The 21,487-nt window shown below is 40.3% G+C and overlaps 1 protein-coding gene across 1 annotated transcript in view; it reads right to left on the reverse strand.

The window, feature by feature from the left end:
* Positions 1-1,667: 1,667 nt before the first annotated feature.
* LOC112577704 (ankyrin repeat domain-containing protein 26) overlaps positions 1,668-21,487 on the reverse strand; it is a 75,235-nt gene continuing 55,415 nt past the window's right edge. The window contains 12 exon segments of the mRNA XM_045162728.1: positions 1,668-2,016; positions 3,266-3,480; positions 4,410-4,565; positions 8,475-8,568; positions 9,339-9,409; positions 11,260-12,195; positions 14,695-14,847; positions 15,315-15,498; positions 16,208-16,421; positions 18,124-18,259; positions 18,536-18,569; positions 20,313-20,483. Coding sequence (XP_045018663.1) covers positions 1,815-2,016; positions 3,266-3,480; positions 4,410-4,565; positions 8,475-8,568; positions 9,339-9,409; positions 11,260-12,195; positions 14,695-14,847; positions 15,315-15,498; positions 16,208-16,421; positions 18,124-18,259; positions 18,536-18,569; positions 20,313-20,483 — 2,566 coding nt within the window. The 3' untranslated portion in view covers positions 1,668-1,814.

Below are 21,487 nucleotides of genomic sequence, written 5' to 3' on the forward strand. Positions count from 1 at the left end.
TCAGGATAAAAGGAATGAATACTGAAAGCCCAGCCAAAATAGAATGTCTCAAAGAAGTGAGTGACAGTGAATGCCAAGAGGAAGGAGAAATTCAGACAAAAAAGGACTGGAAAGGTGTGGCTTTGATTCAGCGACGTGGAAGTCAACAGTGACTTGGGAGCAGTTTTGAGGGAAAAAGAGGTAAGACAGTCTAGAGTTGCTAGAGATACAGGCAAACCTTTCAAGAAGTTTGTTGTGGGACCTAAGACTGTCTGGAGCAAGTGAGACGGGAAGACCAGGGTGAGAAATTTATAGAAAGAAGATCTGAAATCATCATCAGAAGATACAAATTAATGAAATAAAGTAGCAGGGTCCCTGGGCAGTGCAGCACTGAGACGCGTGGAGGGAGAAGGCTCAGCAGTCTCACATGAAACTGGAGTTCTGCCAAGTCAGACACTGAGAGGACAGAAGGAAAAGGGGATCAGGATTAAGTGAGCATTAGTAACTTGTCAGCTCTTGGAATTGTGGAGGAAAACACTTCCTCCACCCGCTTAGGTTCAGTGTTTGAGAATCTGCAAATTAAATTGTTAAAAGCAGATAACCATGAGAAAAAACACTGAGCTGTGGTGTTGGAAAAGTCCATCTCCCTTGGACTGCAAGGAGATCTAACCAGTGCATCTGAAAGAAAATCAGTCCTGAATATTCACTGGAAGGACTGATGCTGAAGCTGAAACTCCAATACTTTGGCCACGTGATATGAAGAACCGATGCATTGGAAAAGACCCTGGTACTGGGATAGATTGAAGGTGGGAGGAGAGAGAAGGGGATGACAGAGGATGAGACGATTGGAAAGCCTCACCTACGCGATGGACATGAGTCTGAGTAAGATCCAGGAGTTGGTAATGGACAGGGAAGCCTGGCGTGCTGCAGTCCATGGGGTAGCAAAGAGTCAGACACGACTGAGTGACTGAACTGAACTGTACTTTTCTCTGCATCACCAACATCATGAAAACACCATCGAAACCATAAACTCGTGTGCACTGACTGGATATTTTAATCACAATGATTACACGATGAAAACTAGTTCCAATTTAAAGACTCCCTGTCATTACTATCTCAGTTATCATTCATCCAGGTGATGTCAAGACAGAGGCAAAAGTGAGTTCATTTACAGGTTTTAAATATTTGATTTAACTACAAACTTAGAAACATTCTACAACTGCTCAGCAAGATATGTTTTAGAAATTTAAATCAAAATTCTGTCAGTAAAATAGTAATTAAAGATGTACTCTTGTGGGAGAAAATGACAAAAAATTATAATCTAAAACTAGAAATCAATCTTTTGATTTAGGATTACAAGTTTGTTTCATTCATAAAAAGGATTTATCTAGGATGTTCAAATAAAAAAATCGCCCATAAGTGGTTAGTGTTTAGATGCTAGTCATTCACTTATGCTTAAGGGCAGAAAAACTGCGGTGGGGGCAGCAGAGCTCAGAAATGACTATGAACCACCGGCAAAGTGAAATCAATTGGAAAGCAAGTCAGACATCTGAAAGTACACTTTTGGTTACTTGGCAATAAGATTTCATTTCTATAGTAGAATTTAAATCCAGATTTTCAAGAAATTTAAGAAGTTAATAAGTATCTCTTAAAATCAAGAAATCTAGGGGGGAAAATCAAAATGTTCATTAATTATGGCTTTTACTTAGTGTGCATAAGTCAAATAAACAACTCAGAAGTTCAGATTAAAACCAAGAATCATTCATAGAAGAAATCTGAAACCCAAGGAAAAAAAGATATTAGAACTAACCTTGAGCAAGTAAGTCACCATGCTGCTATTTGAAGGGAGTGGAACTGAGGTAGAAAACTCTAGGTTTGCTCTTGGACAGAGTTGAATTGAACATTCTAGTATTATTGAAATTTCCAATGCCAGGGCGCTCCAGGACTGGCCTCGTGGTGAGAGTGCTCAGTAAAGACCTGTTCTGCTGTTTCTCCACCTCAGGTTTGGTGCTCGTCTCTGCCAGCCTCTCATTAGTCCTGGGGAAGATGGAAAACACCAATTTCGTTCACGCCTCCCTAAATGACTTGCATTTGTTAAGTTGCCATATAGTAAATAGAATGTCCCATTAAGCCATTTGAATGCTGGAAACACAGAGCAGACCTCCTGTAAACAATGATGGCATTAACCTTGCTCTAAAGAAGTACACATGTGTCTGGGGCTCCTCAAGTAACAAGTCCCAGTTGGGAGAGGAGAGAAAGGGCGTCGGAGAGAAAGGGAGGTGGCCTCACAGTGACACCTGCTGCCTCTGGGACACACCTGCCTCCGGGAAACAGTTCAGGGATGAAGAAACACCCCGTCCCACCAAGCCACGTTCAAGTGCTTCCTCTCACCACCCTTGCACATACGTTTCTCTCATGACCTCGGAGAAATTAAGCATTTGGTTCTGAGGAATCACCTAGAGCCACAATCTCGAGGGAGGATGAGAAAGTCAATGGGTGACAAAAGGGCTAAAACAGCCCCAGGAATAATGACAAGTATCCCCTGCTTTTCCAAAGTTCATTTTATGGTACTTCACTTCTACCAAGGGCCTACATCAGCACCTATATTTCATAATCAAAAAAAAAAAAAATCTGAAGAGAATTTTTGGTTTCATTTAAAAAGGCAAAAGCTCTAAGCAGCGTTCAGTGTATGTTTTTACAGTGAAGGCATCGCGCTCCCAAGCAGGGAGACCGGCCCCACCGAGCTCCTTCTCCAGAAGCCGCCCCCCACATCCCAGCATCAAGTCGCCACAGCCCCGAGCCTTGTCCGGGAGCAGCTGTGCTTCCCTTGTGCATGTTCAGTTTGGGCATCCACTAGCAGAGCCCGTCCTCGCCCTCAGGTGCCTGCTCCTTTGCTGTCTGCTCTGTGGCTTATGAAAGGCGTCCTGGGGGTGCTCTGCTTTCAGAAGGCCTGAAACCTGGACTCGGCACTGCAGGTGGGATCTGCCCTCTCCAGCCTCCACACGCCCCTCAGTCAGGTCACCATGCTAGCTTCAGCCACTCTGTGAATTACCCTGCCTTTCACCCCTGTGTGAATTCCCCCTATTTCACAAGCCTGCTTTTACTTAGTGTAGGGAAACTTACAAGGATACCCTATCACTCATTTTTCTTAGGGCGCCCTTAGGCAGTGACTATCAGTTAGCTTTCACTTCCTACTAACCTCAGGAGCCTGGCTCTATAAAAATTAGGCTTCAGAGAGAAATTAATGGACTAAATTTATTTTCTGTGATTCTGGGTTTTGACTTACTTGTCTAGTCTTTTTTCCAATGCCTTTTTAACTTTTAGTTCCTCTAGGTAGAGTTGCTTATATTTTTCCAACTCTGCTTTATTAGAATCTTGACAAGTTTTCATCTTGGAGAGTTCAGATTCCAAGTCTTTAAATCTGAGTTCCATCTGACTTCTTATGGAAGCAATAAGCTCCTCATGGACCTGCTGTAAGTTTTCTTGAGATGCTGCTCGTATCTAAGTCAAATTTTAAAAGATACATTTTTAATGATAATAACCTGAATATAATTATTATTATTATTATATTATGAATATAATTATTATGGGACAAATATAATTATTTGTCCCATTTAGTTTTGAGTCAGTAATTCAGAGAGCAATCTTAAATGTGAAAATAAGAAAAGTGGAACTTTAAAATAATCATCGTCAATGTGACATGAATTAAATCTGAATTATAAAATTAATGTGGAATCAATGTTATAGTAGTACTTAAGGAACCAGATAATTCAAAGACTAAGAGGACGAAGTGAAAATTTAGAAATTGAACAAGACAACTTAAGAATAATGCCAAGAGGATGGTACCAGTTCTAAACCACATATTTTTTTCATCCTCATAGTCATGTTTTATACCAATTGGTCTTATAAGTAAAAGGATTCTCTAGTGAGAAGCATTCTGAAAGATCAATTTACTGATAACTGTGATGGAAACTGAAATGTTTACAAGGAGAAACAAGTGCCCCCTTCCTTCCAGAAATCTACAAAACACACTGCTCTAAGGGAAGTAGAGGAAACATATAAGCTGTTACATCTAAAATGTAATTTACAGTGAGGTGAATTCAAGTACATGACAGATCAACAAATTAAGCTGCAAAAAATAGGTTGACTTCTTTTAATTTCTCTACGAGATCCTGTCTTGCTCTTTCTTCAATCTCCCGTTTATACTGTTCAACTTGAGTGTGTTCTATCATATTCAGTTCTTTTTTTTTTATTTTATTTTATTTTTAAACTTTACAAATTGTATTAGTTTCGCCAAATATCAAAATGAATCCACCACAGGTATACATGTGTTCCCCATCCTGAACCCTCTTCCCTCCTCCCTCCCCATACCATCCCTCTGGGTCGTCCCAGTGCATATTCATTTCTGTATGAGTTTTGAGTTTCACTACCTCTTGCTCCAACTTCTTGTTCTCTTTCTCTAGTTTCTCACATTTCCTTTGCCATCCTTTCATTGATAATAACTCCTGTTGAAGAACTCGATTTTTTGCATCCAGGTGCAGACATTGTGAACATGCAGTTTCTAGCTCTGCTGGAAGATGATCAATCTGCAAGAAGAAAACAATACCATTTGGTTCTGAGGGAAGTGGACTGAGTACCGCTTAACTCAAACTGAGAATCAAATACATATGATGGTATCTGTATTGTAGAATGTAGGACCTGGAATAACTCAAAGAATCAAGAAAGAAGTTCAAACCACCAAGAGTCACAAAATATATTCTTCACTATCATCTTAGTCTAAAAACATTTGCACTTGATTTTACACTCTTTTACTGTTCTACAGTAATACTTTTCTATCTTTCCTCTGTAGAATGACTGCAAGTCACCTCTTAGTAGAATGTCTCTTACTCCTTCCCGCAGCTTGTCCCACGGTTTTTAAAAAAGTTTGAGGTATCCTGTATTGAGTTGTCAAGGGCTGAGTTAATAAATGCCTCCCAAAAGAAGATTCTGAAAATAAGACTCTAAGGACTAAATATGGATTCTAGTTTTTACTAATTTGAATGGCATTCCAAAGAAAAATGATTCACAGGGTTAAAGAAATCCCATCTCCTAAGAGTTTAGTGAGATGATCCATACATTTTTCTGAACAACAACAAAAAATGCCTCATTCTTCTAACCCTTTGTTACTTTCCACAGATTAAGAGAACATATGAAACAAAGGAAACAAAAACTATTTCCTGGACTATCAGTGACAGTGAGTTGGAAAGAACTTTCCTTGAGACAGAATGATTACTTTTTAAGTCAACGTGAGTGGAGCTGGTGGTTTTCAAACATGTCTACAAATTCTTTGACACTTTTCTCATGAAATTCCCTCTCCTCAAGTACGTGCTAGTCCTAGTAACTGATTCCTCCTGGACGGAGTCTGGGGAAACTGCTGTGTGAGTTTTAAAGCTAAATAGCTTCTGAATTTTGCTCTGTGGGGAAGCCAACTCTTAGAATCAGGCAACATGCTGTGAAGAAGCAAGGCCACATACTGAGCACATGTCAGTGTCCCCACTGACCACCCCCACCTAATGTCCCCTCCAAAAGCCAGCTCTAACTGCCAGACATGTGCATGAACAAGTCTTCAGATGACTCTGGTCCCCACCTTCACAACATCCTGGCTGATGCGACTGGAGAAGAAATGAGCTGGGCTCACTCACTGAGACTTGCCCCAACGCAGACTTGTGAACAAAGGAAATGCTGTTTTGAGTCACTAGGCTTTGAGGTGGTTTCTAATGCAATTTGTTAACAATAAATAACTGGCACAGATACTGATATTAAAAATGAGGTTCAGTTTAGTCGCTCAGTCAAATCTGACTCTTTGTGACCCCATGGACTGTAGCACGCCAGGCTTCCCTGTCCACCATCAACTCCCAGAGCTTGCTCAAACTTGTGTCCATCAAGTTGATGATGCCCCCAAATGAGGTACTGCAATTTAAAAAGACCTGAAACATGTGAGAAGGCCTTTGAAGCCGGAGGTACGTGGCACTCGAATGGATGCAAAGAAATGAAAACCCAATGGGCTTCATGACATTGTACACAGAAGCCTGATGGTCCTTGAAGATGCTGCCGGTGTCGGCTTCTAGGCAAGAGAAGAAACTGACACTGAAACATGGGGGGCAGAGACTCTTGCCATGAAGCAGCTGAAAGTAAATCAATGAGAGGGATAAGCTATCAGAAAAATTAAAAAAGAAAGTGAAAGTGAAGTCGTGTCCGACTCTTTGCTACCCCATGGACTGTAGCCTACCAGATTCCTCCGCCCATGGCATTTTCCAGGCAAGGGTGGGTTGCCATTTCCTTCTCCAGGGGATCTTCCTGACCCCAGGATTGAACCCAGGTCTCCTGCATTGCAGGCAGACACTTTACTATCTGAGCCACCTGGGAAGCCTAAGAAAAATTAAAAAGTATTATTCAATATAAAGGAACCAAGACTCACTGGGTTCAACACTGTATCCCCTTTACAGCATCTCCACATGCCCAATTGTCACATGATGCTAAAGGACAGAAATGGCTTCTGGGCTAAGATCAAATCTAGGGTGCTGCCAGGAAAACATGGTCTAAAGGTAAAACCTGTAGACTGTAAGTGTAAGACCCTGGAAAGACTTAAGGTGGTGCCTCAGATTCCTTTAAGGATCTTAAGAGCAAAAGAATGTTAAAGGTGTCATCCTGCAAAGTTTCACAGGAAGCCCAAGGTGCAGCCGCTAAGTCACTTCAGTCGTGTCCGACTCTGTGTGACCCCATAGACGGCAGCCCACCAGGCTCCGCCATCCCTGGGATTCTCCAGGCAAGAACATTGGAGTGGGTTGCCATTTCCTTCTCTAATGCATCAAAGTGAAAAGTAAAAGTGAAGTCACTCAGTCGTGTCCGACTCTTAGTGACCCCATGGACTGCAGCCTACCAGGCTCCTCCGTCCATGGGATTTTCCAGGCAAGAGTACTGAAGTGGGTTGCCATTGCCTTCTCCGGCAATGTCATATGTAGATGACACCACCCTTATGGCAGAAAGCGAAGAGGATCTAATGATCCTCTTGAAGAAAGCGAATGAGGAGAGTGAAAAACTTGGCTTAAAACTCAACATTGAGGAAACTAAGATCATGGTATCCAGTCCCATCAGTTCATGGCAGATAGATGGGAGAACAATGGAAACAGTGACAGACTATTTGGGGGAGCACCAAAATCACTGCAGATGGTGACTGTACCCATGAAATTAAAAGACGCCTTCTCCCCCGAAGAAAAGTTATAACCCACCTACACAGCATATTAAAAGCAGAGATATTACTTTGCCGACAAAGGTCTGTCTAGTCAAAGCTATGGTTTTTCCAGTAATCACGGATGGATATGTGAGTTGGACCATCAACAAAGCTGAGCACCGAAGAATTGATGCTTTTGAACTGTGGTGTTGGTGAAGACTCTTGAGAGTCTCTGGGACTGCAAGGAGATCCAACCAGTCAATCCTAGAGGAAATCGGTCCTGAATATTCATGTGACTGATCCTGAAGCCGAAGCTCCAATACTTTGGCCACCTGATGCGAAGAACTGATTCATTGGAAAAGACCCTGATGCTGGGAAAAATTGAAGGCATGAGGAGAAGGGGATGTCAGAGGATGAAATGGTTGGATGGCATCACTGACTCGATGGACATGAGTTTGAGCAGGCTCCAGGAGCTGGTGATGGACAGGGAAGCCTGGCTTGCTGCAGGCCATCAGTTTGCAGAGTTGGACACAACTGAGCGAGTGAACTGACACATAAAATACTAAATGCTAATGAAACTTTTTTAAAGTGTGGCTATATTTACATTTTACTTTCTAAAGATGCTCTAATTTTCATCAGTGGTTCAAGATATTCCAGGTTTTGTTAAATCACATCTTACTAAAATAATCTTTGAAAAAAAATCCCATGCAAACCCCACCTCTTTAAAAAAAAAATCAACAAAGGAAAAAATGTATTCTTTCAGAAAGAACTGTTCTATAGAGACGTAGTATTCATTCCTGGTGAAGAGAACAAACTGCAACATTAAAAATGATTCATTCTCTAAAATCTCACAGAAGGGTTTGGATTACAAGAGAAATTCAGAATTCTCAATCAAATCATTGCTAAAATTTCCAGACTCAAACAGATATTTGTGTACCAGTGTTCATGGCAGCATTATTGACAATAGCCAGAAAGTGGAAAAACCCTGATTTCATTGACAGAGGAATGAAGAAACAAAATGTGGTCTATATAAAATATTGCTTTTCAACTGGATTCTCAGAATGTTTTAAATTAAAATCTTACTACAAAAATCATTAATTTTATGAATTCAGTCCACTTCTTCTATAAGGAGGAATTATGCTACCAGTAGCAAGCAATATCTGCAAAAATACAATAAACTCTTTAATCAATGAGATCTGTCACACTGTCAAAATATTGTCATATATTACTAGTAAAAAAATTAAAATTCTTCCTCAGTAGGACAGAAATTAAGAAGTTGACTTACCAATCTTGTACTTAACAGGTTTTTCTGAAGGTGTTCAATTTTGCCCACTTGCTTTTTGACTGTAGTTTGTAACTCGGCATTTTCAATTTCAAGTCTAAAATGCAGATTTAAAATAATTATTCTCACACATGGTGTTTTTTGTTTTTTGTTTTTTGTTTTTTTTTTTGGTTGTGGACCATTTTTAAAGTCTTTATTGAATTTACTACAACATTGCTTCTGTTTTATGTTTTGGAGTTTTGGCTGTGAGTCACATGGGATCTTAGTTCCCTGACCAGGAACCCACATGCTGTGCCTTGGAAGGCAGAGTTTTAACCCCTGAACTCTCAAGGAAGTCCTTCACACACAGATTTTTTAAATACCACACTGTTTCTGAACAAACATCTGCAGTTCAATTACAGAGGATCTTAGAATTTTGAAAAGTAAATGATTTGGCAACTGTACTGTTTTTCTAGTTGTGTTTTGTGGACAATTGGCTTCCCTGGTGGCTCAGACGGTAAAGAAACTGCCGGCAATGCAGGAGACCCAGGTTCGATCCCTGGGTCAGGAAGGTCCCCTGGACAATGAAATGGCAACCCACTCCAGGATTTTTGCCTAGAGAATTCCATGAACAGAGGACCCTGGTGGGCTATATCCATGGGGTCAGAAAGAGCTGGATGCGACTGAGTGACTAACACTTTCACTTTTCACTTGTGGATAATGTGCAAAATATGGAAATAATGGGGGGAAATATGCATCTCAAAACAGCTCAAAGCCAAAATGTCACCCAGCTTCACAGTGATGTGTCTATTATCTGATTTAATTCTCATATTATACAGTTTATCTGCTCTATACTTCAGTTGTTTTCTGTGCTGCTTTACATCATACTTTTGGATGTGATCCTGTGTTTTTTCAGCACATCTCACGGCCTCTACATGTTGATCCTGTGCTTCTTGCAACTAAAAAGAGAAAAAGAGGAAAAACAACTGTTTTAACTACTGATAACCTAGCGAATCCGCCATCATCACTTTCTGTCTCTTTCGTCTGCATATTGTTTACAGCTCTTTTCCTGCCATACGGCAGGGCTGAGTTGTTACAACGGACACCCTACAGTCCACAAACTGAAAATATTTACTGTTTGCCCTTTGTACGTTACTGACCTCTCCTCTAGCACTCAAATACAACATCATCCATACATTAAAATAGATTTCCCAAATAATAGATAACTCCAACATATGGACTTTGAAAACCATCACCACACACAGCAACTCACCTTCTTTTCCCTCCTCACTGAATCTGGTTACAGACACAGAAGGGGCCACCCTCCGGCCTTCCTGATATGAAGTTACCCAGACAAAAGACGCAGACCCGCTGTCCATGCCCTGCCCCTCCCGATAAACCTTCAGAGCTTCACCACCTCACAACAAGAAAGAAACGGGTGTGAATGTGCAGCAAGTGGGAGAAAATTCCACCCTGTGGAGCATGTTCCCTCTTTATTAGAGGCTTTGATTAACTTCAGAGATCTTCACATATTCTAACCAGTCCTCAGATCTTTCCAACAGGTTCCTATCCCAGCAAAAAAATGAGGCCATTCCCTTGTGGCTTATCTATTTTATATCTAGTAGTGTGTCTATGTTCATCCCAGACTCCTAATTTATCCCTCCTCCCCACCTTTGCCCTTGGCTAACCATAAGGACCTACTGGAGAACACAGGGAACTCTACTCAGTATTCTGTAGTCACCTACCTGGGAAAAGGAACTGAAAAGGAATGGATACATGTATAACTGAATCAATTTGCTGTACATCTGAAACTAACACAAAATTATAAATCAACTATGCCCCAATATAAAATAAAAATCAAATTTAACAAATGAGATTGCTCCCATGGCCCTCAAGGAGCCTTGATAACCTGGCCTCCACCTGCCTCTGGACCTCAGCCCCTACAGCCCTCTCCTTGACTCACTCTATTCCTGCTGCTCTCAAATCCTGCCACCCTTCATTTTTATTGGGCAATCTGGTATTGAAATGATAGTAATTGATCCTTAAAATAAGAATTATGAGCAAACTGTAAACATGTTCTAAGTTACTAGCATAAATAGCAGTGGGAAGATTAGAACAAGAAGAGTTTGGTTAAAGCTCACCACTTGAGTCCCAAATTATGATTAATGACAAGTATATTTAAATGACTTGCCAATGAATTATCAATTAGTGACAATTCTTTAAAGAATTGAGAGGCCATAAGAATAAATGATTCAAGACTGAAATGTTTTCCAAGTTAATTCAAATTTACATGAAGAAAATTAAAATTATACCAACAAGTATGACAAAAAGGTATGACAAGCTACTGGAGCCAAAGTACTATATATAAGTGATAGCATCTGGGAAACGTGCAGTTGACTGTCAAGGTAATCCATGTAACTGAAGCTTAATTTCAGATTATTCATTTTAGGTTTGAGCATTTCTTTTGTCTGCTTCATCATTTTACCAACATGTGGTAACATAAAGATTAAAATTATTATCTTAATAGTAAAAGATTAAATTACTAATACCTGTCTATATTAAAAATTTAGAACTGAATCTCTTAACATTTCACAAGCGACACGATGTCTCCACTCATAGTGAAGCATCTCCTGGGTCTAATTTTTTTTTTTTTGCTGGATACAAGGTGTGCTTTTAGGCTTGTTTAAAGACCATATATTCACAGCCTGTGTATTTTTTCATTCACCTAGATTCACCATTTAGCCAGGATCAAGAATCATTTTGAATTTTCTTTCAGGAAGTCTGAGAATTACTTCCTCTGGATACTTACTTCTCCTTCTGCTTTCTCATTTTCATACTGACAAGGTCTCTCTTCTAAATGATTCCATTCGTTGATTAACTCCTTGTCTTTTTCCTGCACCATCAGACCTTGTTTCTCAATTTCAGCATGGACTTTTTTCACGATCTGCTGAATCTGGTCTTGGATGCTAATGACTGTCTTCTCTGTACTGTCGGCTCCATTTTGTGCATCACCCACTTGCTGTCGGAGCAACCTGTTTTCACTCTGGAGTTGAGACAATCTCTCCTCTAAGGATTCCTGCTTTTTAAGGTATTCATTCACTTTGCCTTGTTTGTTCAGATACTTGTGTTCAATTTCCTGCTTTTGACACTCTGCTTGGCGTGGGTCTCTCTGGACACATTCTAACATCAAAGTCTTTTCTCTGAGATCATCTCTCGTCTGATGCAGCTTGATTTTTAGCTTATTGAATTGACTTTCCACTTCAGAAAGTTGCTGGGAAGCCGTCTCACTGTTACTTCTCAGCTTAGTCGCTTCGAACTTCATTTGGTCCTGCAAGCATAACCTCTCGTCGTTTGCTTTCTGGAAGGCAAGCTCCAGGTCTCTTTGTGATGCCTGACCTTGATCACGATCGTGTGTGGCAGCAGCCAGTCTAGAACGGTAGGATTCCACTTCTGTTTCCAGTGCCTGTTTGCTTTGTTTATTGTTCTCCAGCTCAGATTTGAGCATTGTATTCTCAGCTATCAGGACATTAAGCTGACCAGTATACTGGAATATAGTCTCTGTTAATATTTCCTCTTTCGATTTCATTGCCTTTTGAAGATTTTCAATATCATCAAAATATTTCTTCTCCTTTTCCTGATTCTGATTTTTTACTGCGTCTATTTCCAGTCTTAGGCTGGCAATTTCATCCTGCAGCATGCGGTTTTTGTGTAACAGATCTTTTACTTTTCTCCCACTATCAGAAACCTAAGTGAAACAAAGGAGACTTTTAGTTAGTACTCAATAAAATGACGTTTCATTATTTCCTCCAAAATGAAACACTAACCTGTATGTTTATACAGTGAAAAGATTGCAACAAGTGGCTCTCCAACCAGAAAAATAAGGTTTGATACAAACCTCAAACTTCATACAAGCAGAAACTTCCAAAGGTTCAAAAACTTAATTGAAGACAATGAATCCATGAAAGGAAAAAGAAATCCCAAGTGACTTTTCAAGAAGCTCAAAACTGAAAAGGCTTTTCTCTGAACCACAGTGAACCCAGAAGGCTTACAATAAAAGATTTATAGATTTGACTACACTTAAAACTTGCATCTGATGTGGAATATTTATACAATGCAAAACTACTAAGCCATGAAAAAGAATGAAATAATGCTATTTGTATCAACAGAGATGGACCTAGACATTATCACCCTATGGGAGGTAAGTCAGACAAAGACAAATATTATATCATACTGCTTATATGTGGAATCTAAAATGAACTTATTTCCAGAACAGAAAGAGACTCACAAACATAGAAAACAAACTTATGGTCACCATGGGGGAATGGAGGGAAGGGGAAGGGATAAATAGGGAGGTTGGGTTTAACATACACCATTATATATAGACAAGTGTACATAAAATAACCAATAAGGATCTACTGTACAACATTAGGAACTACACTTAATATTCTACAAGAAGGATTTGAAAAGGAATATGCGTGTGTGATGTGTGTGTATGTAAAGAGTCATGTCCAACTCTTTGCAACCCCACAGACTATAGCCCGCCAGGCACCTCTGTCCATGGTATTCCCCAAGCAAGAATACTGGACAGGGCAGCCATTTCCTTCTCCAGGGGATCTTCCCAACCTAAGAATCGAACCCAGGTCTCCTGCTTTGCACGTGGATTCTTTACTGTCTGAGCCAGCAGCGAAGCCCCATTTATATAATACACACACACGTACATATATGTCTGAATCACTGTGCTGTATACCTGAAACTGACACAATATTGTAAATCAACTGTGATTCGATAAACACCACCACTCGCTACCTTTAAAAACACTGCATCTAATACGTCCTATACAGCTACTTCACAGCAAAAGCCTTAGCTCCACATATATTTAAATAGACTATATTTTGTACAGAAACTGTTTTCTTGAGAATATGCTACCTCTCTAACATTTTAATAGGCAATTACAGACTTATGCCTTTTGACAACTGCACTAAGCACTTCTACAAACCTCAACTAACTCATTAGCTATAATGATTCTGGAAAGGAAGAAGTTAAAACTATATAAGTAAGTTGCAGGCTTTTCACCAGGTCTTCTGACTCCGTTAGTCCTCTTACATCAAACCACAGTTACTTCTCTAGTACAAACATATCAATACAAAATAATCCTCCTATGTCATTCATGGTATATACACTAATGGTAAATGAGGTAAAATTTAGAGAGCTCTTCTTAGAGAATCATGAGATTATTTTCTGCTGCAATAACTTTCATTCTCTCTTCATGCTGTTTAAAATACCAAGATGGGGAAAATACAATGAGAAACACAATTATCACTAAATGTATACTATGGCATATGTATCACTGTTTTCAACAGTTCCTTGTACTGACACAGGACACTACACAGAGCAGAGGGTTCATTTTCTACAAGTACAAGAATGACTTCTGAAGTATGGTCTCTGAACTGCCTATAGATTTCCTCCTTACCTTCAGTGGAAGTGATAAACTAACATAATCATCTATCAAGGAAGGGAAATCATTACCAAATACCAGAATACCTACTATTAGTAACAAGAGTTTTTGATTTTCATTCCCTTGTTGGGAGGGGGACTTTTAAAACTGTATTCTAAAAAACCACCTTGTTAAAGTGTTCAAAAGTGTTTTTACAACTGATGTTGCAGCTTTTACAAACTGAAAAACTAAATGATGTGAAAGTGTCACTGACAGGATATTGGTTAAAGAAATGACAGTGGAGCCAAGAACGGACTCTGATTCAGACACTGAAGATGATGACGTGCATGGAGGGACAGACACGCTCACCCCAAAGCAGAGGGACTTGGTCGGGTAGCGCAGTCGATGGGGGCGCACAGGTGGTCTGCCTGGACTAAACCACAATCAGGGTCCCGGCTCCTTTGAGACAGTCGTGAAGGATCTGAGATCAATTCCTATGGAAAATATTGAAGGCCTCTCCTTGGACGAGGCCATTGTAAGTCCCTACCTGACTGAGGTAGACAAATGGATTTCAATTACAAATAGTACTTTCCCGAGCTCTCCCTGAGAGGTTTTTGTTGTGGGAGATCTGCTGCTAGGACCTCGGGGATGGGACCCAGTCCGTGTCTGAGAGGGATATCGGCTGGGGGAGTGAATTCCTCTGCTTGAGATGCCACCTGACAACTCTTCAGAATGAAGGACAATCAACTTCGAGAGTGTTTGGTTTCTACCAATTGCTGGAAAAAAATCCCATCGGGAGAATTCCCGCACCTCTCGAGGACGCCAGTTAACACCTGTCCTTAGAGACTCTGCTGTGAGGGAGAACCCAGCTGGGAAAGCGGAGCCAGCTCGGAGCTGTTCACGGGGCAGGTGGCCTGGAGGGCTGACGGGCACAGAGGGAGGCGGTCCACGACTCTCAGCCACCTGCCGGATTGAAGGCCAGAGGCAACTTGATGTAAAATGAGGCACCATCTTCCCTCCCCATGCCCCTTCTCTTCTAGACCTATTCACTCGCCAATGGTCCCTCAAAGCAGAAGGATCTGTCGCCTGAGGCCAGTGGAGAGCTTAGCCTCCAGTTTCTACACCAATCTCAACCCTGTGGTTTCTCAGGAACTATTGTGTGCTACTGACGTGACCTCTTCCTCTCTCTGCTCGAAAAACTGCACCCAGCATTTCAGGATTATAGAATTCTTATTTCTGGCCTTGTTACTTGGGGAATTTTGAATTTCTTTGCTTTTATCTTTAAAAAGTAACCTAAAATTTCCTTTAACACTAAATAAATGGCACAACACTCAGTAAAATGGTACTTTTCCAACATAAAGGGGGACATTATAAATAATATTGATGATATAGTGTTAGAAATTTGAAATTTTCACCACAGGTTACTCTACCTGATTCCCATTATTTCTCACAGTCTTCAGTTCCTTTTTGAGTGCTGGGAGAGTGAATTCTAGTTGCTGTTTCATTTCAATTTGTTTCCTATATTCGTCTTCTCTTCTTCTTAACTCCTCCCTCATTTTTTCATATAACATATCAGAATTTCTTCTATTCTCTTCTTCTTGCTTTAAGGTGAATCTGAAAGATTCAGAGAGCTCTTCTTAGAAAATCATGTGATTATTCACTCTTGCTGCAATAAATTTTGTTCCCTCTTCACAATGTTTAAAATAATAAAAATGGGGGGAATACAATGAAAAACACTTAATAATGATCACTGTTTTCATACAGAGGGTTAAGAATCAAATTGCATGAAACTTTGTTTTTATTTTGTCTTGAGAAAAATGGCTACTTCATACATCTGTGGGCGGGAATATAAAGTAATATAAACTTTTTGAAGAACAGTTTAGAAATATAGATCACAAACATTTTGAAAACTTCTCATACTTTAACCAAATAAGACAAAATTATTAAAGACTAATGTATTCAAAATATATTAAAAAGGCAGAAATGAATTGATAGAAAAGATGTTCCTTGCAGTATTAAATAGAATACAGAAAAGTGAAAAACAACTGAAAGTTAATTTGGTAAATAACTAATGGGATTTCCATTATGGTGGACTCCTGTATGGTCATGAAAATGATGATGTGGAAAAATATACATTAAGTTATTAGAAGCATTCACTGTTAAGAACCTGCTATATTATTTCCAAGAATTTCACACTCCACAATACATTTTCTCTCCTGTAAAATCCAAGAGGATAAGTTAGTCCTTATAGAACACCTACATCTCTGCAGTATTAAACGAAACAACAGTGCAAGTATTTCTTTAAAAGCGAGATGTACAGTACCTCAAGCTGCTGAGCTCTTGTTCCCACATTGCTTTCTGATGCTCCAACTGTGATTTTACTTCTTTGCTTTCTGACAGCTCTTTTTGTAGCCCACGAACCTTACTTTTCATTTTGTGATTTTTTTCTCTACGTAGTTCCCAGTGCCTTCTTTGAAAATCTACTAATCTTTCACAGGGAAAAACTGCATCCCAAACTTTCAACAAGCTACCAGAATCTGCATGATGAACAAAACAAAGATAGAAACAAACAAACAAAAAAATTATGTGAGTAATTTTTGAATATAAAGAACTGTGCCTTTCACAGTTACTCATCCAGGCAATGAACAAATATTCTCTATAATGTGGAAGACATTATTCTAAGATCTGAAGATAAAACAGACGCCCCTGGCTCTTGTTCAGCTTGAAGTCTAGTACAAGAGAAAGACAAATCAAATGGTTGTGACCTCACATAGATACTCTAAGAAAAGAGAGTTCTATGATCACATAACAGAACTTGACACAGACTGGGTCCAGGGAAGATTTCCCTGGGGAAGAGCTGTCACACTGAGAAATGAAGGATGAGCAGGAAGTAGGGAGCAGAGTAGGAGGAACAACCCTGTGGACAGTCTCCAGCTGCCATGTGTTTCTAACCGAGACAGAGTGAAGAGCTACCAATTTACCTTCCTGAGTGGAGCGAGCAAAAACAACACCGACAAAATACATTAAACAATGATTTTCATGACAAAGGACTTCAGAGAATGAAGGACAACGATCCTGGAAACACACGAGGTTACCCTAAGGAACGCCCCAGCTCACTGCCTGGAGAGAAGTTCCAGGCCCCGACATGGGGAGAAGGGATGGCAGCTTAGTGCACCAGACTCCCCAAGTGGAGGTGATGAAGCTGAGAGTCTGGGGGAAACCAACGTGGGCAGAGATCACAGGTCAGAACCGTGGAGAGGAGAGAGCAGAACACAGGAAAAGGACCCCGGAGATCTGAGGAGGAGCCCCTCGGGTATTCAGCAGAGGAACGAAGAGTGCACATGTGTGAGAAACCGCCTGAGACCAGGGAGAGACCGTCTGAAAAGACTACAGGAAACCGTGCCTGGAGCTCACGCGCTCCCAGGGATTCTATCTAGCCTCCTGAGCCAGGCTGGAAACACTCCTACCTACCAGCAGAATGAACAGGGTAGTCAGCAAGGTCTGGCCTCCAAGGCAGGAAATAATCAGCCTGAGCCCCAGGGCCCCTCTGGATGCACCTAACACATCATGAGAAGCAAGAGCACAGAAGGATCTCTGGAAAACTCTCAATATTTGGAAACTAAGTCACACGGATCTAAATAACCCTTGGATCAAAGAGGTAATGAAAAGAGAAAGTACAAAGTATTTGGACCTGAAAGAAAATGAAAATGTTAAGACCAGCAGACACTTTAGGGAACTGACAAGCTGATTCTAGAATTCACGTAGAAAGAAGGGTGAAAACTCAAACCAGATGGAACCACACAATTGTGACCTTTAACCATGCAGCAAAGAGAGGCAACAGTTGGGCTTGAAGCAAGAGGGTAGCATGATGAGACCTGAATGTTTACAAATAGGCAATAATTACAGGTGCCGTGCAGACCGACATTCTGCCAGGTGGAGTGGCAGTGAAAGAAGTCCTGAGATTATTTCAGTGACTCTAGGAGGAAAATGATGCTGACCTGACCGTGGGTGGGGGCACAGGAAAGAAGAGTCAACAGAAGGTACAGTGAGTGGGAAGGATCATAAGCCTGTGGCTCAGAGTATACACTCACGTTCATGTCCTTTTAACGCAAGACAAACTTATGGGATGCACAGCACTGTAACATATCCCTGGCTCTAGAGCAGAACTGACAAGGTGCGCATATATCACTGCTCTATACACAGACAGGCTTTCCGTTAACATTTACACTGCGGTCCTACCTTTACGCCCCACATCGAGAGGTTCTACTTCCAATGGGGAATTCGTAGAGTAAAGCCCGTCGCCATCCTCAGAAACAGTCTCAGACGACTGAGTTAAGTCATCCAGGTCATTCACGTAATTAATTTGTTCTTTGACCTACACGTAAACAATACTGTTTCACAATGTCCTTAAAATATGTATAAATATACCAAGTGTACAGAGGTGATAAAACTCTGTACAAAACAAAAACAGACATTTCTTAAAAGAAGAGATTTTTATCAAAAGGATAACTTTATCAACAGTGTTTCTGAATGATGTGTTCAAGGTAAACTTCTCTACAACAAAGGAAGATTTTCTATTTTACCACTATTCCTTTGACAAAGTATTTTCGACAAGGATAATATTTTTGAAAGTTCATTTTTTTTACTATACCTTCTTCTTTTCATACGGTGTTTTCCTTGCAGGCCTAAAAGAACAAATGATTCTTTTCAGGCTAATATTAAATATTCAAAAATACAAACAATACCTAAACTTTTTCATATAAACTCTTTGCATTGGCAAGTAATTGTCTATAAAGGATGCAGAAATAAATAAGAGCAGCATTAAAGGACACAGAAAATATATCACTAATATTAATAAAGTATTAAAGTTAGATCCAAGGAAAAGGAAAAACATAAAGTTACTTGCGTTGTGTGATAGGAAACTATACCAGTGCTTTTGCACCTGTCCTTTTCCATAAGAGCTAACTTTTATGGCAATACGACCTATCTGGGAGGTATTCCTTCAGTGCTTCTAAGAAAGAAACCCATTTGAATAACCAAGCTATTGGCTTTTGAGGACGTCTTATGCATCAGCCATGCATCATTAGAAGCACTTGCCATGTCCTAAAGGCATCTTCATCCCCACAGTCATTCTGGGAGATGGTACAGGAAGAAATGGAGCACACAAAGGCTGAGGAACGTGCCCAGGCCCACTCAGCATGTCACCAGCAGACCCAGAATTCAAACCCAGGAAGTCTGGCTTCAACACGGCTCTTCCAAAATATGCTGAGAAAGTAATATCGAAAAGCCTTTTTAAGTAATACGATAGCAAATGAATCTATAGGGTTATTTCAGATCTAGCTATAGCTATAAATAATGATTTCTGAATCTTAAAACATATTTCTCAAAAATTAAAGACTTCAGAGGTAGGCAAGCCTGCAAATCTACTGTCAATACAGTTTTGCTTTCTGTAAAGAAATTCATCAATAGGCCTTCATTCACCCAATCTGCTGATTCTTCATGCATCTGACATACATGTATTGAGCACACAATACGTGTTAATGACACGCATAGTAAAGGAAGCATGGGTTCTGTCATTTAGATCTCTGTCATGCAAAAGGAATAATTTGTGAAAGACTGCTAATAATGTTTTTCTATTGAATATAAACAAAATCTTCCCCTTTTCCCTGGAATCTATAAACAACTATGAAGTTCATATGATGATGAGATGTTTCAGAGCACCTTACAAAATCATAGCTCCTCACCATGTTACTATCAACTAGAATCATCAAGGAATGACCATATCCTATTCAGTATAGCCTGTGTGTGTGTAAATTCACAATTATGTAATTTTTGAAAATCTATATATGATAGAATTAACTTAAGCAATCATCTGCATATTCCATTACATAGGAATACTATACTTCGGAACCAATGAACAAGCCCTTACCATAAAACTATACATGAACAGAAGTATTACGTACAATTAGTTTACTGTAATAGTTTAAAGATAATGTCATACAGTCAATAAGCTTTCTAGTATTGGAAATGCAAACAAGACTAAACTAAATAAACACACCCTCTGCTGGCTCATTTCCAAGAGCATCCATACTCTAGGAGCTCCCTTCTTAACATAAAACAAGAAACACCTGTGAACTCCACATTCCTCTTCAGTTACCATCCAGCTCTTCATTGCCTGTCCCAATAACATTCCCTACTGAATGTTTACGTGTATTCATTACAGTCCAGCTTCCAAGGGGACTATTTACTGAAATGGCTTCCGGCCAAAGGCACTGGTCCTCACCTTAACCTTTCAGCAGTGTTCATCCACTAGAGTTGAGCAATCTCTTGTCTTGGCCTGAGCACTGTATAATGCTGCTGTTATTTCCAGAAGAAGTATTCAGTGCTAACATTTCTTCCCCTACAAACAAGCAATCTGGAGAATGTACCTGTCATCACTCTGATCCACTTCCCTTAAAATGCCATCATCATTCACGTGCAGCAGACCACCAGTCAGTGAATTGGTCTTTTCAAATATCGGTGCCATCACACGTCCTCCCGGTGCCCATTTGTCATCATTCTTTTTCTTTACTCCCTTCCTGTGCACACCAGGATCGCTACTTTAAAAAGTCCAAAAAAAGCCAATGTTTTCTAATAATTCAACTGATAAATAATAAAAAAACAATTCTTATAAAATCCCAACTCTTACCCATCTTAAGTCATTGATTAATTCACAAAACAGTTATAGAGTACCAACCATATGCAAGAAGACAAATTCCTCCTTCAAACACAGATATGATTATGATACAATATGATATATAAAAGTTGACATATGAAAGTGATAAGTGAAATAAGGAAGGATTTGCAGAAGAAGTGAAGAGAGGAGGTCATGAGAAACAGAAAAGGGAGAAAATCATTCTACTTGGAGATTCGAGTGTGAGCACAAACATCAGGCACAGGGCATCTGGGTTGTTTCCAAGGAACCTGGAAGGAAGAGCACAAAATACATGGAAGAAAGTAGAGAGATGCGTCTGGAAAGATACTGAGAAGAACCTCAAGGGCTACACTGCAAACCTGGAGTCCCCTGGCTAAGTGCCTTTACTCTTAGACATGGGCGCCATAAGTAGATTTACACTATATTTTTTATTTTGCTACTAAATATAATAATGGTGAATTTAGGGACTTCCCTGGTGGTCCAGTGCTTAGGAGTCCACCTGCCAATAAAGGGGGCAGGCGCTCCAGTCCTGGTCAGGGGAGATCCCGCATGCGGTGGGGCAACTAAACCGTGCTCCACGGCTACTGAGGCCAGCACCCCAGAGCCCTCGCTCAGCATCAAGAGAAGCCACCACACTGAGAAGCCCACGCACTGCGGCGGCAAAGACCCAGGGCAGCCAAAAATAAATGAAAAAGAATTCACAGAAAAAAGCCACACTTAATTTAGGTGGCATTTTAAGTGACATGAGGCACATATACTATGAAAGAAGAAACCAAGGCAATATTTGGCCAGGGGAGGAGAGCTCACTTTTAAACCACCCGCATGATGTGGCTACGGCAGCTTCACGGCTGAAAGACCGACGCCTCATGGGCTCTCCCGCCACCAGCAGCAATCTGGCCTCCTCCATGG

Source organism: Bubalus bubalis, chromosome 14 (assembly GCF_019923935.1).
Source record: "Bubalus bubalis isolate 160015118507 breed Murrah chromosome 14, NDDB_SH_1, whole genome shotgun sequence".
Classification (NCBI taxonomy): domain Eukaryota; kingdom Metazoa; phylum Chordata; class Mammalia; order Artiodactyla; family Bovidae; genus Bubalus; species Bubalus bubalis.